This window comes from Hyaloscypha bicolor, assembly GCF_002865645.1.
Source record: "Hyaloscypha bicolor E unplaced genomic scaffold K444scaffold_113, whole genome shotgun sequence".
In the NCBI taxonomy this organism is placed as follows: domain Eukaryota; kingdom Fungi; phylum Ascomycota; class Leotiomycetes; order Helotiales; family Hyaloscyphaceae; genus Hyaloscypha; species Hyaloscypha bicolor.
In genome coordinates, this window is record NW_020194615.1 from 324,355 (window position 1) to 348,480 (window position 24,126).

Consider the following 24,126-nt stretch of genomic DNA (forward strand, 5'->3'; position numbering starts at 1 on the left):
TCCATTGCTTTGTTCCTGCTATTATATAATCTAAAGCTCCTACCTTTCGGACAGTAGTCATTATTATTGGGACTCCTGTTTACTAGCCCGCTTTTATACGGAGCCCCCTTATTATTATTATTATTATTATTATTATTATTACGTGGTACTATCCACAGTTCTACCCGCGAGGCGTCAAAAAGCTTGATTTTGGCCAGCTCAACCCCTTATTATTTATTGGAGCCCCTGGCTTACTACCTCATTAATTTTTTTTATCTCTTTACCAACTTTACCAATACTCCCTTGAGAATGGACCCTACCTTCCAAACGCAAGTTTAATGCGAGTTCGATGGCTTACGGGCTAAAATTACTATCTTGCGAGCTGCCCTCGCTAGTACCCAAGCTCAGTTAACGCCCAATCCATGGCAAAATCCAGTCAAAAGTCGAAGCTCCCTGACCCTGAGAAGTTCGCTAGAAGCACCTACAAATTCGATACCTGGCTTCCGTTAATTAAAGCAAAGCTAGCTATTAATGGTACGGCAATTAGAGATGCTACGGCTCAATTCTACTACGTCTACCTGAACCTTGATTCGTCTGTCTAATCCATGGTTTTGCCATAGCTCTCTTATAGGAAGCATACTCAATCGTGGAACTACCAAACGATCCTGGATCAGCTTTTACGTGTGTACGATAATCCAAATAAGCAATCGGAAGCTGAGGACAAGCTCCATGTGCTTCGCCAAGGCAATAACTCTTTGCCGGCCTATATTGCCAAGTTTGAACGCACCCTGTACGAAGCGAATGGCCAAAGCTAGCCAGATATTAATAAAATTTCCAGCTTTTGCAATGGCCTCAATTCTGCGATCTGCTCTCGTTTGGCACAGCAACTTACCCTCCCGCGAACGTATAGTAATTTCCTGCGAACGGCCCAGTAGCTCTCGTCAAAAACAGCTGCTCCGCCGTATGTTACTGCTCCCAGAATTGCTAGCGACCCTATGGATATCAGCGAATTGATAATTGATGTCGTTACACCGGCAATTGGTACTCTGGAATCCTCTGAGCCAATCTCACTAGCTATACCAGCTTGTTCTACCTTAAAGGAGCTCCGCCAGCATTATTATTAAACCGGCAGGTGTATCAGATGCGGATCCCAGGATTACTTTATCAAGAACTATAGCTTGGCTCCTGCAAGTCCTGCTTCTACTAGTTCTGGTTGCAAATGGGTTACGACTACCGCAATTGACCATTATAATAATTCTGGTAGTGATTCTAGCAATTCTGGCGAATTTGGAGGAGGGCCAACCTTGGATACGGCTTTTAACCGTGTGTGGAGGGCTGATTTTGCGGCTTAAATAGGGTCCTTTTCCTTTGTTCTATCATTTTTATTATACTCGCTTTAGCTTTCCCTTTGTTTTACTATACTGGCGCTCGGGTCGAGCTTTTTGGAGGGGGGGGGTAATGTGACGGCTGGTATCACATGGTTAATACGAACGTGGTTTTAGCCAAAGGGGTTGGTTTCAGCTAAGGTTCCAAGCTATAGTTCAAACCAAGCTTGCTTCCAAAGCTCGGCGTTTTAGTAGTCTTGGCCATACCTACTTATCCACTGCCACACCTTACTCCTTCTCTCCTTAGCTTTAGATTCTGTAGGATATTGGAATCATAGATCTTTGAGCATCGTTCCATTGCTTTGTTCCTGCTGTCACATCGGGTGCATACATTCGTTCTTATTTCTTATTTCCCTCTCCTTAATTATCTTATCCTCGACTAAGAATATAACTTTATTAGACTAGAGGACTTTTAGTTACTCTATTGTCTAGAATATATGTGCAATCGCCTAGAGGAATCGTACGAGAACCTAGTTCGCTATAAGGTAAGGCTTCTGGCAAGCTACATACCGGAAATACCCCCCCTATTTGAGCCTTTTCTCAAGGATTTTTTTGCAGAGCATTTAAGCCCAAGTTCGTCGTAAAGCAGGGTATAATTAAGGATTTGATAATCTCGTTGACTTATTGATTAGTGAGAAGAGAGGGTCTCCCGGTACGGGTAATGCGTGCACGTTCGGGAGCGTTACATTGCAATATCTTCTTAGTTGTCGACCGCACGAGCCCATATCGCGTTATAAGAACTTAACTAGTACCTTAGCAAAGCCATAGAGCTGGCGTATGGCCTCCTTGTATCTGGTCTCAATTTCCTGCCCTAGAAGGTGATTAAATTTGAGTGGTAGGGTAGTGGGAGGCGTTAAACTAATAATGGCGCGCTCGCTAAAAACACGGACTTTGGTCCGTAGGCTCGTTATTAAGATACAGCACAATCGAGCTTATATTCTTCATTTGGTGGCAAGGACAAAATCAAGACTATGAGATTAAGCAAGTCACCCAAGTTGCACCCAAACGCGACCGAGAATTTGGTCCGTGCCTCATACTGTCACCTCGCGTAGAAGGATCTGATGTAGCCTGGCACAAACCTGTCATTGTAGTTCAAGCCCTAGTTAGGCACGTCAGTTATTGTAAGATTTATGGCTCATGGAGATGGAGTATAACTGGTAGGTTTGGGGCTCTACCTTGAAGGCTCGATTGGCTCTGCAATGTCTTCGCCTTCTCTTTCATCTCTTCAACCTCTGAGATCCAACCTTGAATCTGACCGATGTATTCGTTACGGGAAACAAGATCTCCTCCGTTGGTCAGAGTCAACTTCTCAATTGTTTCCTGAAAATGAAGAATTGCGTCGTCGTAGCGTCCCTGTCCTGCATAGCAAAACCCGAGATCCTCGCAGTCATGCTTTGACCATATGTGTTCAATCCCCCACAGTTTCACTGCCATAACCTGGGACTTCTCCGCAAATTTACCTCTTCCTGTTCTTGACCATTTTTCACTAAGAGGTCTGCAAGCTCCTCCATCGCGTTGTGTATGTGAACATCTGGATAATCAGGTGCATGGCGTACAATGGCTCGAAGGGTTTGTTCGCTTTCGACGAGCCGCCCCTGATATCTTAACACCATAGCCTTCTCATAAAAGAACTCCCAGCTTAAAGGATTTTCGACTCGTAGCAGATCCTTGAAACATCTTTCTCCAGCGTTCAGTACACTTTTGCTGTCTTCGTATCTCCGCTGTAGGGTCAGAGTGCTTGCTAATACGGTCATTGACACCAGAGAATTTTGAACGTCTATTGTGGTTCGATCTAGATAGCCGGAGAGTTCGCTATCTAGTTGTACCCGAATATAGAGAATCGTCTCGGCCTCGCGATCTTGACCGCATGATGTCAGTGCTATTCCTAGGCCTAGCAAGAAATACAGGGTATCTCTATTCCTTGGCCCAAACTGAAGGAGACAAATCTGAAGAAGTTCCCGGTAGATCGAGAGTTCCGCCACATGGTCTCCGCCAATTGTCGCAGTTTTGCTAATGCAGCTCTCGATTTTAAGGCGAGTTCATGGTCTGGACTAACGAGTTCCATTATCTTGTTATGCACACCCTGATGGAGACTTAGAGATTTTTGGAGTCTGTGTTGCCGCCGAAGGCTGGCGACCACTTGCAAGCACGCATATAATATTTTGAAGGGGTGGTATCCTGGTATCTCCGAACTGGAAGTAATTACCCGGCGCCACCAGGTTTCCGCTAGACGATGCTGATTCAGCTCGTAGTGCCTCCAAGCTAAGATTTCCATATCTTCAACTAGATCAATAATCTCTAATCGCTCCATACTTTTCGACGCTTTGAACTTTCTCTTACATTCGAGTTCCTTCGTTTTCAGAGAATAGTTAGAGACTAGGTGACTAGTATCTGGAGGTTTGAAAAGTCTCCTTTTAGGTGCCCCTTGGGGAAAGGGAGAGACTTCATCTAGTGGTCCTGGCATCCGAAGTTGGCTCTGGTTGGAGAAATAGGTAGACAGGGTAGCGATGCCGAAAGAGACTGAATTAGAACCCAGTGTGGATGGTGGCTGTTGGTTCTGAACTTTGCCGCATACAATGGCACTGCAAGCATGGTATGGATCCATCAAGTCGTAGTCGTCTTCGCTTGCTTCTGAGTACGTTTGTAATAAATCGAGGGCTGGAATATCTTCACACAGGTCTAGCGTGTAGGCTCCTATTAGTCCGGTTAGGCTAGGAGACCCGACAATGTCGACCGCAAGCCAAGGATTAAAAGTCGATATTTGGTCAGTGGGCATTGATCCTAACGGCTCTCCAGGGCGGGGTAGATCCTTCGGAGTATTGTCCTGGTTGCAAAGCTCCATCTCCGAGGGCAGTGAGCCGGCACTGAGCTTCGGCGTCCCATCCGACATCCCTAACGCTTCCTGTTAGCAGGTCGAACTTAGCCGTATGCTTGGAGTGTTGCTGTACCGGAGTATTCAGGTCCCTTCCGGGAACTGCCACCACCAATTCCGTCCCTCTTCCTCCATCGCTCAATCTTAGCCTTATCCAGCCTTCGACCGCGAAGCATCGTTGCCTGAAAGTCAACCGCACGTGCCGTAGTACCGAGCCTCTCTAGAATCGCTCGTCTTTCATCCCGTTTGACGTTCTTCTCGAATCCCCACTCTGAGATCCACCGCTTGAATGGCTTCGTCCTGCATCACATATTAGCTTTGTTTGTCAAGACTAACAAGGCATGTCTTACGTTGGATAGAAGTCGTGATGTTCAGCCAAATATTCTACGACTTTGGTGAGAGTTTGACCCTCCTTGACGTAAAGCTGTTCGATAATAGACTTGAGCGCAAGCCACTGCTCTTTTGGGTATCTCTCTCGTCTTTGATTCATCTCGGGCAGCCTTGTCGGCTCTGGGAGAATTGTCAAGCCCTTTTCATCTTGTGGAGCAACGGCGGTTGCGAACGAGGCTGTGCCCCAAACGAGTCCTGAAAAGCTACCTTCCATTGCGCTGGAGTCGATGTTGTGTTGAGCGTGCTGGTTCACGAGCAAGAGCGTCTTTATCGGGGTCCAGTCCGGGATCTTATGATGTTCAGGTCGGACGGCCTCAGGATAATGGCGGCCCTTTAGCGATTGGGCAGCGACGAAAGTTCCATGCTGCAACGCCAAAAAAAAAAAAAAAGAAGGGGCGCGGGGGAGAGGCTGCATGAGTAAGCTGAGATGGATGCCACACCTACAAAAGTCCTGGCAAGCAGCGTACGAAGACAAGCGGCATTAAGGGCCCGTCCTGCCACCGCCATACACCATTCAGGTGTTTTTATCAGAGATTTGTGGGGCATGCGGCCGCTTTTTTTTACTACGCAGAGTCTTCTGCCCAGTTTCCATTTCAAGTTGTTTTCAGGGCCTTCGGGCTTTAAAAACTATATTAGGCTTAAAAGTATTGCGCATTTATTAATTCTTTGAATTTTGTTTAAGAGTTAGCTTATAAGAGACTATAGAGCAATTAATTAGTAAGAAAGAAATCGATATTCATATAGTTATTTCTAGGCCTTCAATGCCCTAGAGTTATAGGGCATATGAGCTACATGCTGGGCGTGCCAGGCATATAGGAGGGCATATGGGCCTATACCCTGGTCAAAAGCTAATCCGGACCCAGTATAGGCAATAGTCCAACCTTAGTCTAGTCGGACCGCAGTTTGACTGGACTAGTACAGTCTTAGGGGATTATAGTCCAGTCTATTTTACTTGATTCGGACTGTGGTTTGGAGCCCGGACTGTGGTCCGGACCGTAGTTTGATCTCAGTCTTAAGGGGGCAGGCTCGCTTAATTTGTAAGAGAATTACCCTTAGTGTTATATTTATTAAAACACTCAATTATTAACCAAATAAAATAATTTTTAATTCAAAAGATAGCCTAGACTTAGGGCTTTAAAGTGAATTACTCTATTTAATTTTATATTGGGTGGTTATAATTTTACTATAAAATATTAGGTAATAAAGTTCTGGTAATAATTCACTAGTACTTCACGGAAAAGAGCAAGCGAAATCGCTACGCCCACACTTACTTCTTGAAAAACTCTTCTCTTTTCTCCATATTACAATCGAATTCGAATATAATAATGCCTCTCAAGTCCTAATTTAAGCAAGCTAGCATTAGATATACTCTCTATTCCTGCAATATTAGCTAACTTTAAATAACTCTTCTCAAGTACTAAGCTACAAATTACGGAACTTCGAAATAGGCTAGGCATGAATATAATTGAGGCATTTAAGTATTTGAAGTCGTAATATAAGATAAAGGGCTAAGAAGGGCAAATTCAAGTATTTGGAGGATATTTGAAGGAGGTATTTAGGGAGGAAATAAAGAAAATGGGGGTAGATTATGTATGAACTAGATTAACTGCGGTTTATACTACGGTCTGGTTGATTTTAGTATAGTCTAGTCTAGTCCTGAATAACCTTAGTTTAGTCTATCCAATTCAGACTATAGTTTGAGAAAAAATTTATAGACTATAGTCTGAGACTGCAGTCTAGACTATTAACTATACTGTCCAGACCAGCTTCTAAAATCATACAAAAAAGGCGATTTATATGGTAGTCCCATATTATTTCAAATGGAGCCTTTATATGTGGGGCCTGCCGTGGCCGTGGGAATAGTAATGGTCAAAGCTTAAGACTGGCATATGGTGTATGTGAACGGTGTATGGTGGTGGCAGGACGGGCCCTAAAATTCGTCCAATTTGCTAAGCGAGGGCGGGCTCAATCTTGACTCTTATTATACAGAAATTCTCGTAATTCCATATTATATTTAATCGTCGAGAAAATCCTAAAAAAGTTAGATCTGCTTCTTTTCTATCCCACAAAGCTATTTTTTAAAGAGTTTTAAACAGTGTATCGAGATTTGGTGCGATTTCTCTAAACGTAGCGATTTTGGTGTTCCTCTCGTTTTGGCGGATGGACGAATTTTAATGCCACCCGCCTTTCGTAATTCCACTGATCAGTCTGATCAGTAATAGGTTGAGGTGCTGAGTGGGAGGAATGTCTCATGGAGGAACTTTTGATGTGGAAAAAAGGCTCAGAGTTCGACCCTCAGCCATGTTGTCATACGTGAGATTCTTCGATGGGAGACTAGGCTGCGTCAAAAGTGCCTTACGAGCCTGTCAAGATAAGTCTGTGCGCTTCAGGCTGTCGGGCACACTTCACCCCGCCCACACTCACTAATTTCATCAATTATGGCTCCCACTACTCTACCACTCGATTTCAAGCACGAAGCACGGTATTATATGAATGCCACACCCGTCTACAAGCCCTCATATAAACCCAATTGAGAAGTGTTGGCGGCGAATCAAGCAGGCATTATATAGGCGAAAGCGCGAACGAGGCTGAAATCGAAGCGGCTATGCTAGAAGAATGGGCTGCAATACCACAAGATTGGATTAATGAGCTGGTTTTAAAGCAGGAGCACTGGGTTTATATACTTATGGATTGCCATGAGTAATTAACTCCTAATTAAATTATAGTTTACGATGCACTAGAGACATGAAGCGTGCCTGACAGCCTGAAGCGCACAGACTTATCTTGGCAGGCTCGTTACATAGAATTGCTAAGCCGCTTGGCAACCCCAGCAGCGCCAGCTCCACTCACATTCGATAAGAGTATAGGAAGGAAGGCGTGATGGTTGCACGACAAAGTACAACTGCAGCGTAAGGTTTCGCATTCGTCGCTCATGGCGAATATTCTCATAGGCTGCCGTCTCCAAGTCGACGCCGCATCATCTCTACTGCAAACGGTTGGGTTGGGTTGGGTTGCAAAGTTGAGGACCTACCCCGACAGTGACCTTCCGGCAATTTGGCTTGTCAAGGCTATCATCCTGTCAGAACTGTCACGCTGTCGACGGATAACTCCTCCGAGCAATGGGAGATGGCACCACTCCATCAATCTCTCTCATCCCCCGACCAACCCCTAGCACCCTTGTGTCCCTGGCAGGTCTCGATTCAGTCACCGACGATAGGGCATTGAACAGTTGGAGAAATGAGCTTCAAGCTCAGTTGCTACAAACCACACACGAGACCTCGTTGAATAAGACAGTTACTGGAATTAGGGCCCGTCCTCTCCACCTGAGCTCAGGCCCATACAATCTTCCCATACACCACCATTTGAAAGGCCCATTTGATTATCTCTATAGTCGTATAATGCAATTCAATCGGCGTTCTCTTAATCGCGTTTCAATGAGCAGTGAGCTCACGGTCTTATATATTGGCCTCAATTCTAAGGTTTGGCACTGAGCCGAAACCTTGTAATAGCTTATAAGTACTATACAAGTATATTAAAAGCTTTAATATTAAGCAAATAAAACCTGAAGTATTAATATTTCTTTCTTTTTTATATATAAAAGCACTTCTTGATATAAAAATTATAATAATATTACTAATTAAAATTATATAATATATTTAGTAATTATTAAAAATATATTATTTTTATAAAGTATTAGAGGTTATTATAATTAATAATAACTTTAATTATAAACTTAAAACTTTTAAAGTAATAATAATATTAATATTTAAAAGCTTTAATAATTATAAGTAATTTTTTATTATTATAATAAGATAAGTATTATAATAGTAATAAAGAAATTAAATTAAGCTAAATATTAAAATGACAAGTTATATAGTATTATATAAACTAGCGAGATTATAGCTTTATAAGAGTCTGGGATTTCTCTTTTTCTTTTTCTTTTCTTAATTAATATAATTAAGTTTTTTCTCTTATTTTTCTTCTTATTATATTATTTCCTTATTAGATTATATTAAATTAAGGAATATATTTTAATAAATTGTAAACCTTTAAGTTACTTAAATATTTAAAGAAACTATATATTAAATATTTTATTTATATAATATAAAGGTATTATATAATTAATATAAAGAAAAACACGATTTTTATTATAAAGCTTTATAAAAGAACTCGAGTAAATATTATAATATTTAATATAAAAGAAAATAGAAATAAGATTAATAAAGTAATAAAGGAAATAGTAAAGTTAAAGCTTGAGAAGAATTTCGAGAAGCTTAAAAAGAAGTTTATTTAATATAATAAAAATAAAGTTATTATTTTATATTATATTATCTAATTAATTTTTAATAAAAATATTACTAAAAATAATAAAATAATTTATATTAAAGTAATATAATAATTCCTTAAAATAAAATATTATTAATTTTTAATAAAGATATTACTAAAAATAATAAAATAATTTATATTAAAGTAATATAATAATTCTTTAAAATAAAATATTATTAATTTTCTTTAATTAAAGTTATAATAATAATTTAAAAGATTTAAAGCTTTAAATATATAAAAGAAAAAAAAGTTTATTTTAAATAAGTTAAAATAAAGAAATATTATTATAAATTTAGTCTTATAAATTCTATAGTAAAGAATATATATTTCGACTTTATACTATTTATAATATTTAATATAAAGTAATTATTAATAAATTTTATATAATAATAATATATAATATTAGTAAAAAGATTAAGATTTTAATAAATAAGGAAAATAGCTTTAAAATATATATTATATTAAAAAGTACTTTTATTACTTATAATATTTATAATTATTTCCCTTAATATTATATATAAAACTATTAAAGCTAATTAAAAAAAGTTATTATTTTATTTAAATAATTAAGAAAGCTATTACTAAAGCTATTTAAAAAGACTAAGGCTCTAGTAATTATTAATAATTTTAAACAAGATATTACATTTATTAAAAAGTTTAATTTTAAGACAAATATTAAAATTAAAATTATTTTACTTTTTTAAAATAATTATTAGTTTACCAGGAATATATAGTACTATTATATAATTATGGAATACTATTTGCGTAAGTTAGTAAAGTTATTATTCAGAAGTAAAAATTATAGTATTATAATATTAATATGCGGTCCCTAAATCTGTTAAGCCTAATAGGAACTAGCTACTAGTCGAGTTACTAATATAATACGAGGTTATATAATTATTACTTATATCTTATTACCTCTGGTTACCTCTATATTATATAACTATAGTATATAACTATTAATAACTATAGCTATACTAATACTAGAACCTCTCTAAAAACGCGAAAAACAGAAAAATAGTACTTTTCTCTAATTATATATAAATTCCCTAATCCGGCCTAGTATTAGATCTCTCAAATACTTTATATATTTATATTATTTTTAAGGTTTTAGTTATATACTAAAGGCTATAGCCTTTTATATATAACTTTCCTTCCTATAATATCCTTTTATCCTATATACCCATATTCCCTAATCCGGCCTAGTACCAGATACTTAGATACTAGATACCCAGATACTAAATACCCAGATACCAGATACTAAAGGAATCTTTATATATATCCTCTTATCTCATATATTTATTTCTTTATATCTAATTATATTATATTTGTATTAATAAGGTATTTGAGGGTATTTATTAGCTTTAATTTCGTTATAAAGTTAGTAGGATTTAATTCTCTCTTAATTTACTTGACTTCTATAATCTCTTATTATTTATATACCTAATAAAGGTATATTATATTAATTATTAGGTATTTCTCTCGAGTAATACCTAATTTAATAAGGCATTTATATAATAACTTTAAATCTATATAAATAACTAGTAGTAGTTCTATTTCTAGTATTCTATTAATTATAGATTTAATTAAAGCACCTATATTAAAACTATAAGTTATATTATAAAGTTCCGAAACTAGAATACTTCTAGTAATTCTCTTATATTTAGTAGAGAACTAGTAAATAATATTAGTATTTCTAGTTCTATTTACTAGAACTAGGATATATTTAATTTAGGAAAAGAGATCTTTATTATTTATAAATAAAGTATTTATAAAAATAATTAAATATAAGAATTCCTTTACTAGCTTTATAAATCTTAGTTCTCTAGTAATATTCTCAATTTGCTATTAAATGTACTTATTAAATGCCTTTATATTAGTTTCCGAGGGTTTAATAGCTTAAGTAATAATTAATAGGTTATATAAAGCTTCTGGTTAATAGACTAATATAATATATATTCTACTAGTATATTAGGTAATATATTAGTCTTTAATAAAGAGATCTTAATAAATAGTACTCTTATTACTTATAGTAGTAATATTCTTTATAGAAATAATTCGGAGGTTTTTATACTAGTATTTCTATATAAGAGTAATTCTAGTAATATTTATATAAATAATATTTTTATTAAACTTGAGATTATAGTTAATAGTAAGGCATTTATACTTTTTAGCTAAGAATTTAGCCTCTTAGAGCTTTAGTTACTTTATTTTTATAAAATTATTAGTTCTAATAAATAGAGTATTATTAGTTTAAAGGCTAATAATTCCGAAAAATTACTTATTATAGAGAAGGCAAGAATTATAAATTAATTATTTTATAGAAAGTTTATTAATATAATAAAAATAATAAGTCTTAAACTAGTAATTCCTAGTTTCTAGTATATTATATAATAGTTTTATAATTTTTAAAATAGAATTATCTTTTAGATTTAGCTCTCTAGTAAGCTTATAAAATAAGTTAATATAGAAATTATAATTAAATTAGGTTATTAATTAAATATAAGCTTATAAAATATTATATAAATATAATTCTATAATATCTATTATTATAATAGTAATACTAAGAATAATTCTCTAACTAATATATTAAATAATAGGTAATTATATTAATACTATATATTTCTTATTATTATTATAAGCTTAAATAACTAGTCTCGATTTTTTAAACTCTCTCTCTATATTCTTATTCTTAATCTCATTAATAAACCGGGAATTAAAAATATATACTTTCTTTAGTATCTGAAATCTAAAAGTAATCTTAAATATATTCTTCTCTAGAAGGCTAGTAACTTTAACTTAATAGGAATTCTCGTATAATTTATTATTTTATAAAAATATTATAATATCCGAGATCTTATAAAAGTATTCTCTATTATATTTTAGTAAAATAACAGAAATAATAAGAGAAATTATATTTGTATTACCTTTAGCCTTATTATTAGATTCGGGAATAGATTTAGGTTTAAGGCTATTAGTAATAACCTTAATATCTTCTATATAAAAGAGTTTTATAGAAATTAAATAAAAGTAGTATTATTATATAATAAAGCTAGTATATAGTCTTTTCTATTAATAGTTACTAGCTTATATAGTTTATTCTAATTATTAGATTAACTAGTATTTCCTTTATATTAAATAAAAATATTCGAATTTAGAAATAGTTTATAAATATTAGTAATACTAGAACTATTTCGGGTATTTAAAAATTTAATATTTAGCTTAAAGCTTCTGAATTTCTATTATTACTTTCTTAAATACTACTAATTACTATAATATAATAGGTAATAAAGTATTATATTTAGTTATTTAAGATAAAATATTATAAACTAAAAGAATTAGGATAATATTATTAGGTTCCGTAAAGTTATTAATAGTCTTAAAAGCTATTTAGAGTATACTATTCTTATTAATTCTATTAACTTTAGCTATAATAATAAAATAAGTATATTGAATTAGGCTATAATAATATTCTATAATTCTAATAAAGTTATAAGCTTTTATAAAAATAATCTTAATCTTAGTTCCTATAATATTTATAAGCTAAGCAAACTTCTTATTAGTAAACTGCTTTCCGGTATCTACTATAATCTAATTAGAAGAGCCTAAATAGTTATTAATCTAGTATTATTTAAATATATCTCAGATATATATTATACTAATATTCTAGAACTATTAGCTAGCTTAATATTAAGTGCCTTTATTAATAATATAAAATATAGGCTTATTAGAAATATAGAAAATATTAATAATAATAAAGTAATTAAAGCTAATATTATTTCTTAGGTTAAACTTGAATTATCCGAGTAATTAGCTATATTTCTGGTATTATTTATAATACTTTATAAGGTATTTAAGGGCTTTTATATTAATATTATAGCCTATTTATTCTAGTATATTTCGGAGCTTACTAATAAATAAATAACTAAAATAGTAATATAGATATTATAATTTAATTTCTATAAAAAAAAATAGGAGTTATAAATAAAGAATTCGGAAATAAAGCTTTATAGAATAATATTCTAAAGTAGGAAAGAGTATTTAAAACATTATATTATAAATATAAAGCATTTATTAGAAATAATAAAATAATTAGTAAGATTATTAAAATAGATTTTTTAGCTTATCTATATTAGCTAAGCTAAGTAGAAATAAAGTTTTTATAAGTATAATATAGATTTATACTTACCTAATTAGTATTTTTATTATTATAAATTTAATAAAAAACATAAATCTAATACTAAACTAGATATTAACTTAATTTTTAGTAGTTTTATTAAGTTAGATACTATTATTAGTCTATTATAAAGCTTGGAATTAGTTAGAACTAGTAGTTAAGAATCTGAAGGTTCTAGTATTAATTATAACTTTATAAAAGTAGTAAATATTATATTTTAATATATTATTAATTATAAATATTTAGGTATTCTTTATTTATTTAGTAGGCTTTAAGGTATAGTTTTCGTTTATTATCTAGTATATAAGGAAAAGAGATATAAGGTTATCTATAAGAATATTAGTTATAAAAATAGTAAGAATAGGGGCTATAGAAGTAATTAGAAAGCTTTTAATAAAAATAAAATAGGAATTAGAATAATATTTCTTTCTTTTATTTATTTTTACTAGTAAGGCTTTAAAAGTATTACTTATTAGTTTATTCTTATTATTTTTATTATTTTCTTTTTTTTAAATTCAGTAATATATTATATATAAGTATTATTAAAGTATTTATTAAAGTTATAGATATTTCGGGATCTAAATTAGTAAATGTTTTTATTTTTAAATTAAGCTTTTTTAGTCTTTTATTCTTCTAATATATACTTTTATAAGTAGTATTCGGGTTTTTTATATATAAAATATAACTTTAGAGTATAATTATTATAATTATAAGGCTTGAAATAGTTATTACGGATTCCGAAATTATAGCTAGATCTATATTAATAATTTTCGGATAAATAATAATTTAGAGAGTTTTAAGAATAGTATTTTTAATTAGTAAAAAGAATCTGGGTATTAATCTATTATTTTTTCTTATAAGTAATAATAGATAATTAGAGCTTATTAATAAGCTAGCCGAGATTATTAGAAGAATCCGAGACTATATATTAGTATACTAGTAAGCCTTAATAAGAGATAATAATCTTATTATATAGGAATTTAATAGTTTATAAAATAGAAATAAGGCTATATTATAATTTATATAGGTTATTAATTAGTAGTTAGATAAGCTCAAATATTGTTTTTTTAGGGTCTTTTATTATTATAATTACTAAGGTAATAGTATTTCATTTATCTAAATTTCGATAATAGTAACCGGGGCCTTTAAAGAAATTATAAATATTTATATAGGCTTCTTTATATATATATTAAGAGAACTAGTTATTATAGAAGTAGTCTTATACTAGTTCCTTTAATATAGTAGAAAAAGCTCTTACTAATACCTCTTCTGGGAGCTTTATATATTAGTAGATATTTAGGAAAATAGCAAGTTTTTAGTTAAAACTACTATTAGTTCTATTATACTTTTATATTTTAGTATATATCTTTACTATTTCCCTAATAAGCTTTCTAGTAATAATAATAGGAATTAACTAAGAGTTCTTTAGGTATAGTAGATCTAGTAATAGTAGTAAAGATAGAAGTAGTAAATAATCTTAATTTAAAGAAAATAGATAAATATCTTAATTTAACTAGCTAGTTAACTAAGAATACTTGGTTTCTTTTTATCTAGTTTCTTTTAGAATAAGATAAACTAATATAATATATCTCTTTAGAAGATTTATTCTAATTAGGCTATCTTTAATAATATTAGCTTTATATTAAATATGTATTATTTTCTCCTAAATAATATTAAATAGGAACTATATTATAATAAGGCATATATAGTTCTATTTAATATAGATACTATTATACTAAAGATATTTTTAAATGATTTATAGTTTAGTATAATTATATTAACCGAAGATTATATTATTAAGGTCTTTAAAATTATTCTTAAATAGATTTTATAGGTTCTTATTAGAAATTCTATATAAGATATACTAATATAACTTGGTATTTAGATATTTCCAAAGATCTACCTTTATAGTATTATTAGTATTAATTCTATTCTCTTATTTCTTAATTAACTTCTTTCCTTTTTCGTTATTTATACTAAACCAAGTTCAGTCTCTTTCCAGTATATATATATGGTTTATAATAAGAGGTATTTAAAGGTAAGGTAGTTTATAGTAGGTTTATAGAAAGGGTTCGGTAGTAAAGGTATTTAGATGTCTAGATATTTGGTTTAGATATCTGGTTTAGATATTAGATACCTGATTAAGATACCAGATATTCCAGATATCTAGATGCCAGATGCCTGGTAGAGATACCAGATACCCTAGATATCTAGAGGTATTAGGGTATTAAAGTAAATATTTTGTCCTTAAATATTTTATTTATAATAAGAAATTTAGAAAGTGAAATATTATAATTCCGGGTAGGTCTAAAGCTTAAAGAACTCGATTTAATAGAAAAATCGAAATTATAATTGCAGTTAAAGAGCTTTAAGGATATATATAGGATATATATTCCGGAGGGAGGATTTTATAAATACAGGTATTATATAGGTAGAAGAGATGATTTCTAAGAAAGTAGTCTTAGGACTAAAAGAAGTTGGTTTTAAAGGATAGTAGAAGTTAAATAGATAGATAAATAGTCAAATAGCTAACCGTTTATTAATTAGCAAGAGCTAGTATTTTCTCTTTAGGCTATCAAATGCTTTTCTGGAGTTAATAGTAGTTCCCTCCTTTAACTAGGAGTAAACTGCTTGTCTTAGGCTACCGAATGTTTTTCCGACTAGCTGGGTCTTCCTCTAATCTGTAAGTACTAAACAGGTCTTATTCTGATCTATATAATCGAACTAATTAATATCGGTTCACTAGTAATATATAGTACTATTATATAGGTACAGAAATACTAGTTATATTAGTTAGTAAAGTTATTATTCAGAAGTAGGGATTATAGTATTATAGTATTAATATATAATCTCTAAATCTGTTAAGCCTAAAGGGGTCTAGTCTACTAGTCAAGTTACTTATAGGATATAAGGTTATATAACTATATCCCGTATCCCATATCCTATTATCTATATCCCATTACTTATATCCTATATCCTATATCTCGTAATTATATATATGATTTCCAAAGAAATAGCTATACTAATAATATTAAATATTTTATATATATTAAGTATTTTATATATATTAAGTATTTTATATATATTAAGTATTTTATATATATTAAGTATTTTATATATATTAAGTATTTTTATATATATTAAGTATTTATATATATTAAGTATTTTATATATATTAAGTATTTTATATATATTTAAGTATTTTATATATATTAAGTATTTATATATATTAAGTATTTTATATATATTAAGTATTTTATATATATTAAGTATTTTATATATATTAAGTATTTTATATATATTAAGTATTTTATATATATTAAGTATTTTATATATATTAAGTATTTTATATATATTAAGTATTTTATATATATTAAGTATTTTATATATATTAAGTATTTTATATATATTAGTTTTAAAAGTATTTAATAATTTAAAATAAAGCTAATTTATTTTATATTGAAAAGAAATTATTTATTTATTAATTTTATAAAGATATTTAATAATTTATAAAAAAGATAATTAGCTTTTATTCTTTTTATATATATAATACCCTAATTTGTAAAATCTTTTTTCTAAAATATATATATCTTATATATATACTTAAAGCTTTTTAATTATAACTTCAATTTTATTATTAAATAAAATTTCTCGAGGTTTAAATCTTTTTAAAATTATAATATTTTATTTCTTAAATTTCTTATTATAAATAAAATATTTAAAAATAAGATATTTATTTTAAATTTTAATATTTTTATTATTAATTTCTTTCTATAAATCTATTATAAATTATTTCATTTTTATATTACTTTTACTATAAATTATATATATAATAAGGAAAAACTAAACTTGATTTAGTATAAATATTAATAAAAGAAAAAGCTAATTAAGAAATAAGAGAATGAAATTAATTTAGTTATTATAGTAAAAAAAGATTTTTTAAAAAAAATTAAAGTATTAAGATATATTAATATATTTTATACAAAAAAAGTAATAATAATTTATAGATTTTATTTTAAAATAACTTTAAAAACTTTAATATTATAATATTTAATTAAACTAATTATATATTATTATATCTTATTATAAAGTTTATAAATTTAACTTTAATATAATAATACTTATATTAAATAGAATTATAAAAGCTTTATTATCTTATAATATTTAATTAATTTTATTTAAGAAAAAATAAAACATATATATAATAAAGCTAATATTATTAAAAATAGCTTAATTAAATTAGAACTTTTATAAGAACTTATTATATTAGTTTATTTTATTTTAAAAAGAACTAGATATAAAAATACTAAATATTCTTAATTAATTAGCTAATTAAATTAAAGTATATATTTATTTTTTCTAAATTAAAGCCATTTACTTCTTTTATTTTTATTTTTATTATTATTACTAAGCTCTAAAAACCCTTAATTAATACTTATTATTTTTATTAAAAAGCTTATTAAAGAACTATTAAAGATATATATTAAAAAATAAAAATATAATAAAACTAATAATAGTTCTAATTATAAACTTATTATTTTTTATAATATTTACTAATATATAAAGCTTTTATAAAAGACATTAATAAAAACTTTTTTTATTATATTAAAGAATTTAGTTTAAGATTTCTTTTATAATAATTAGCTCTTTTAATATATATATCTAAAAAAGCTTATATAAATATTTATAACTTATTTAAAAGCTTCAATTTCTATTATTAAAATTTAAATAAATGAAATACTATAATCTTAAGTATTATAATAATTAAATATCCTAAAAAAATAATATATAAAGCTATTTAGTTACTAATTAATAACTTATATTAATTATAATATAAACTTATATTTATTTTATAAAATATTAAATTTTTATATAATAAAATAATAATTTTTTATTAAAGCTTACTAATATATTAATATATAGTTTCGAATTCTTTTTTTAATTTCGGTTAGCTTATTAATAAGCTTTAATTATTTATTATTAAATAAATAATTTTCTAAAGCTTTTATTATTTATTAAAATATTTATAAAGAAAATTACTAAATTAAATTTAAAAGTAATTCTAATAAGCTTCTTAAAATAATAAGGCTTTAAATAATATATATTTATTATTTTAATTAAAATAAAAAGAAATTAATATATTAAGTTATTAAAAAATATAAACTTTATTAATAAATACTTTTAAATTAAATTAAAGTAGCTATTATAATTTCGGTTTTAATCTAATTACTTAACTAGTATATATATATATATTACTTATATATATTACTTCTTATTACTTTTATTACTTCTAATTATTTAATAAATTCACGTAATATAACTATATTATTAAGGAAATATATATGAAATATATAGGAAAATTTAAAATACTAAGTCTTATATAGGCTAGTATATTATAAGATATATATTTATATTCTTATAACTTTTTATATTTTAGTCTTTTCTTTTTTAACTTTAAATTTTACTTTCTAAGCCTTAAATATTATTTTTATAATAAGAGTTATATTAAAAATATAATAATAGCTATTATTAAAAGGAAAAGTAATAATTTAATAATATTTTATGAAATTAGGAAGTATAAAACTAATTTCTAATAATTTAAAAAATTTAGAAAATAATAATTAAATTATTAAAAGCAAAATTATTTAAAGTTTTCTTTTATTAAAAATATATTAAATATAACTTTAAATAATAATTATAATAAAGACCCAGTTAAGTAAAATAAAATTAAAAGATTTTAATAAAATATCTTTTAATAATATATATAATTAATATATTTCTTTATTTCTTAATTCTTACTTTATATATATATTCTTATTTCTTATTTATAATAATAGCTTAATTTCCTTATATAACTTAATAGTATTACTAATATAAAAATATAATTTAATAATAAAACTAAATTTAAAGAAATTAACTTATATAAAAATTAAAAGCTAAAAAATTAGAAAAATATAAAGTAAAGTTAAAAGTAAGCTTATATTATAATAATATAAGGAAACTAAAGAGCTTTTTTATATACTATATTATTATAAAAAACGAATTTAATAATACTTATATAAATTATAAATATAAATATAATAATAGTATTTTTTATTAATTTAATACTAATTCTATAAAGCTTAAAAAAATTTACTTTATATTTATAAAACTCTTTATATTAAAGCTTTAATTACTTATAAAATATAAAAAGCAAATATAAAAATAAATATAAAATTAGAAAGTAAAAAAAAAAGAAATAATAATTTTTTTAAAAAATATATATAAAAGAAATATAAATTATTCGAAAAATATATATATAATAAAGAAAATATAAATAATTAGAGAGGTATATTTTATAATTTATAAGACTTGCCTTATAAATTATATAAGTTAAAAGAGAATTAATAATATTTGAAAATAAAAATAAAAATAAAATTTTAGTAAAAGTTTTATAATAAAAGTGAAAATAAATAATAGTACTTATATTAATTACAAATAGCCTTATTTTAACTACTTCTTTGTGAGTTATATATATGTATACAAGTATAATAACAGATAGTGATAGAGGGACCTTGACTTTAGTAGTGCAGCGCATATAAATCAGGGTACTACGGTAACTAGCAGTTTCCGTTGAGTGTGGCACTGCACTCGATTTCAAATCTTCTCCAGAGGTCATCGAAAGTGCGCATGAGCCTCAATCAACACACATTTTCAACCAAACACTATGTTGGTAGATATTTAAATTGATATTTACTTGTTATGACACAAAGGAAGCAAAGAAATTTGTTAAAAATCCCTTCATGTAATGAAGGAGTTTCCGCTTTTAGCTTTTCCAAACTCCTTCTGGACAAGAGGAGAGAAACAAGTAAGAGCGGGATTTTACTCGTAGTGGGACACTGGGAGAGTCCATCTATTTCAGCAATCAAGTTCGAGTAGACGAGAAACAGAAAAGAAGCAAAGCGTTTATGAAGCAGAGCATACTGACTTGAAGTGTGATTCGCTGAATATGATGAGTCACATTTTGTCCCCCCATGATCGACTTACCTCATCCTCACCAATTTGCATCCATCCCATTCGTCCCTACTCAGTCTTTCTTAACAGCTCTGTCTGTCAAAATGTCTCTCCCTGTCCCACCTGATGGTCCCTGGAAATCGGCCAGGGCTCCACGACACAGCGTCCATCCCATACCGCTTCCCTTGTTCGAGGCATTCGAGGCAGGGGACCTTGAGCGTGCTTCCTCCATTGCACCGTCTTCTCTTCCACCACTTACACCATTTCTTGTCAGCGAAGCGAATCGCGGACTTTGGGGTCGGAGACTTGCTCTGGTCGTGGGAGACGCCGAGCACTTGCCATGGCTATCAAGATTGGTCGTCTACGAGCCTGAGAGGGATCTAGAGGTGGAAACTTCTCATATTAAGAGATCGAAAGCAGTTATTGTTGGAAGAATAGGCTTCCATGGTAAGCCAGATGAGCGTGGGATGGTGGAAGTAGGTTATGAGATTGACTCGCAACAACGGAGGAGTGGCCATGCGAAGGCGGCGATGAGAATCATGGTTGATGTGGCAAGGTTGATTCCCGGCGTTAATGTGTTGAGAGCATCAGTGGTACCTGAGTACTGGATCTCTAGGCGGGTGGTGGAGAGTGAAGGACTGAGGAAGGTCGGAACGGAGGTCTCTAGCCGGCATGGGCTGCAAGATGTTTTTGAGATCGATGTGAGCAACTAAGAGCTATCTGGTCTTCATTCGTGAATAAACAACTCGAATTCCGAGTCAGTTAATTAAGTTGCTATCAGTCTGCACCGTTAACGTGCTAGGCAGAAGAGGGATGATCGGAGGACGAGAAAGAAATTATTTATTCAGCACTATAATATCCCATTCCCTCATTCATTATTATTAAACCCAAAAAAAATCGCCTACAGTTCCTCGATATGTCCTAACACCCATTGCAGATGTCTATACGCCGACCTGGGTTGAAACTGTGGCTGCATATGCCCACTCAAATACGTCTGTGCCCACATCAACCCCCGCTCATAATGGTTAATCCCCATCGTGCCCTGCGGATCCTCAAGGTCGAACGAATACCCATTATCCACAAACGTCTGCTGGTACTGCAAATCCGGCAACGTAATGACCGTCGGCGTACTTGGCTCTTTCTCAAAACCAAGTTTTCCATTCCAGGTCATGTTTTGAATGGAGAGGAGGGTGCCGGCTGTGATGATCACGAAGTCGAGGTCGGCGTTGGAGACTAGCACCCGGTTCGTAGCTTCTATTACTTGGGGTAGGACGTGTTGGATGGGGTCTAAGGAGCTGTCTTCGTTGTTGATGAAGACGGGGCCAGTACATTCTGACCAGGAGACTTGGGTTGGTGCGTGCATGGCTGCCTTGACGTCTGGGCGGTCGAAGTATAGGGGGACGAGGCCGGGATAGGAGTACGCGAGATCAGTGGGGAATCCAAGTGGATCTGCGTGCAGCGTTGGTACTTCACTAAAATTCGAGAAGATTTCTAGGACTGCTTACCTGCTGGGATTGGACATTGGGTGACGAGTTCATAGGAGTTGAAGCAAGGATTTATCTTGAACGCCGCATAGGTTGCCAAAGTATTGATGTCGCATGTTGATTCGAAAGGAATGTCGGGCGCCACAGGCTGGACACCTGCTGGTGGAAATTTGTAGTATTTGTCTCTGAAATCCGCAAAGCCACATGTTTTGTCTAGTTCTTTCAGTGTGGCTAAGTAGCTTGCGTTGAGTCCGATCATGTTGTTGTTGGCCTCGATGAAAGGGTATGCGGTGACCTCTTCAGCGACGTAATCCCAGGATCCAATGCAGGGGTCGTACATGAGCGCTCCTGTCTAGAATTAGCTCTGTAACACTGATGCCTATCCTGATATTGACTCACCAGAAAGATCGAAGTGCTCAGTGTCCTTCTTGTCAAGCATTGCAGCAGAGATATACGGTACGTATCGCCCTGCGTAGCTTTCTCCAGTAACGTAAATCTTGAACTTGGAAATCCCGAAGATTGCCTGGAAGTTCAAGAAGAAATCGGCAAAGTCCTGTGCAATCTCCTCCTCGCTCGTTGCTGTAACATTCCCAATTGAGAAGCCAGTGCCGACTGGCTGTTCCACCCACAAGACGTTTGTCAAGTTGACCCAAGCGTATGGGTTGAACATGGGTTCGTACTGGGCCCAGCTCCAAATAAATCTGCCATTTTCTTGGAAGAATCCTTCGAGCGAACTGCAACCTGGTCCGCCATTGAGCCAAATTGTCACTTCATCAACTGGTGGCCCATCGGTGGGCTGAAAGACGAAGAAGAGTGCCCGTGAAGGATCGTCCATATCGATTGGAATGAGACCAGAGTACATCTCGCCAATGTCGAAGTTCACGAGGGGAAGGGACTTGACCTGGTACGCTGTTCTGGGTCAGCAGGGCAAAGACAAGGAGTGCCATTGACTCACGCTCGGTATTCTTATTCAAGAATCTGAATCCTCTGGGAATGCTTGTGGGCTCTGGCACAAAGCAGCTGCAGGCCGAGGACACTTTGGATGCAACAGCGGATTGTACTGAGGCAGCTGTTGAGGTCCCAACGCAATTGGCTGCCCAAGTTGCCGTCCCGGTTGGAGAGAAGGCCGCAGTGGGTGCAGCAGTCCATGAGCTGCAGAATGACTCGAGGTTGTCAAGGCTTGCAGTAAATTGCTTATTGAAAGCATTGGCGCACTTGTTGCCTCCGCAGCTTGGCCTGTTTGGTCAGTAGGTGGCAAACAGAGATTCAGAGGAAGCTTTACGCACGGAGAAGTTGCTGTTGGAGCTCCGGCGGTGACTGCAGCTCTCTCCATAACTGGTTGAGGTTTGGCCTTCGCATGCCCGGTGCCTCTTTTCCTCAATCTTTCCACTAACTTCGGGCTGTAGCCTTTGTTTTGTCCCACATCCATCAGTCTCCCTGCAGAGACCGTAGATACGAGAGCAAAGACGGCAAGGAACGCTGCCACGATTCGCATGAGTTTCGACGACATCTTGCCAGAAATTTCGAGGCAATTGCTGAACCAGAACCTGAGCAATTGATCCCCGCGGCAGCAGCAGACTAAATACGAAAAGCTCCCAGCTCCCAGCCTTCCGCAACCCAGTTTCAAACTCCACCCATGACAGTTGTCCCACAAGGACGCACGCTGCCGTCACCGACGCGCTGCAGCCTCAATTACTTCCTGATTTGCGATAAAGTTGGAGTGTTATTGGGCCGGGGTGATGCGTTCTGGCTAGAAAGAAAAGAGGCTGTATGACGCCGTTTATTCCACAGATACACTTTTTCGTTGACAGGTCGGTCCACATCCCCTGAAGAGGAAGGAGATTCAGGGGGGCGGCAGTTGGCGAGGGGCCAGGGGCTCGCCGATTGGCGAGCAGCGTTGAAGATGGGGAAAACGGAAAGGCTAAATGCTCCCTGGGCCTCCGTCCCATGACTCTGCGCCCAGCTTCTCATTAAATCTTTATCTTTTGGCTTATTTGAGATTCTTGCGCACAGCGCAGTCTATTAGTTCTCTTATCGTGATAATGCTTTTTGATAAGCTCCATGCCCTGCCTTGCCGGTCCTGCCTCGAGTGCTGTTCATGGAGGCCGGAAGGGGAAGAAGCAGGAACCTCGAGGTATCTTTCTCTTGGAAATTGGGAAGTTGAGAAGTTGGTGCCGCCTTCCCCCCCTTGCACTGCCTGGGGAAACACTTCCCCCGCCGCCGAAGCTTTGCAGTTAAATAGGGATTCCATGTGTCTTGTGCGACGTGGTTATCGAACCGATTGTAGGGATCAGCTTGCCATCGTCAGCACATAGGGGCATGGGCTGATCGGACACAGAACACGGAACTGGAACCAAAACAGGGCTGGGATGGGTTCATGGATGGTGGATCCTTGAACATAGAAGACTAAGAAGAATCATTGCTTCTTCGATCCCATCTCGTAATTGAACCAAAAAAATCCCAGAGAGATGCACCCATTGACAAACTTTCCGAGGAAGAATAGACTACACCCAACGACAC

The 24,126-nt window shown here is 32.2% G+C and overlaps 4 protein-coding genes across 4 annotated transcripts; 2 read left to right on the plus strand and 2 right to left on the minus strand.

Moving 5' to 3' along the window:
* Positions 1-500: 500 nt before the first annotated feature.
* K444DRAFT_691174 (uncharacterized protein) lies at positions 501-964 on the plus strand (the record flags this gene model as incomplete). The annotated part of the gene is made up of 2 exons (XM_024887785.1): positions 501-575; positions 600-964. Coding segments are annotated over 2 exons (270 nt in total), but the record flags the coding sequence as incomplete, so codon positions are not given.
* Positions 965-3,026: 2,062 nt separating this feature from the next.
* K444DRAFT_24743 (uncharacterized protein) lies at positions 3,027-4,893 on the minus strand. The gene is made up of 3 exons (XM_024871322.1): positions 4,587-4,893; positions 4,313-4,536; positions 3,027-4,256 (listed from the first exon to the last, which is right to left on the minus strand). The coding sequence occupies exons 1-3, from the start codon at positions 4,838-4,840 to the stop codon at positions 3,256-3,258; spliced, it is 1,479 nt and encodes a 492-aa protein (XP_024734708.1). The 5' UTR covers positions 4,841-4,893; the 3' UTR covers positions 3,027-3,255.
* Positions 4,894-20,212: 15,319 nt separating this feature from the next.
* Positions 20,213-20,929, plus strand: K444DRAFT_24752 (uncharacterized protein). Its single transcript, XM_024871323.1, has one exon. The coding sequence runs from the start codon at positions 20,227-20,229 to the stop codon at positions 20,833-20,835; it is 609 nt and encodes a 202-aa protein (XP_024734709.1). The 5' UTR covers positions 20,213-20,226; the 3' UTR covers positions 20,836-20,929.
* Positions 20,930-21,023: 94 nt separating this feature from the next.
* K444DRAFT_533099 (putative serine-type carboxypeptidase F) lies at positions 21,024-23,116 on the minus strand (the record flags this gene model as incomplete). Its single annotated transcript, XM_024875125.1, has 5 exons — positions 21,024-21,499; positions 21,628-21,954; positions 22,006-22,515; positions 22,562-22,842; positions 22,893-23,116. 5 exons carry the CDS (start codon positions 23,114-23,116, stop codon positions 21,024-21,026), a joined length of 1,818 nt encoding a protein of 605 aa, XP_024734710.1.
* Positions 23,117-24,126: the final 1,010 nt, after the last annotated feature.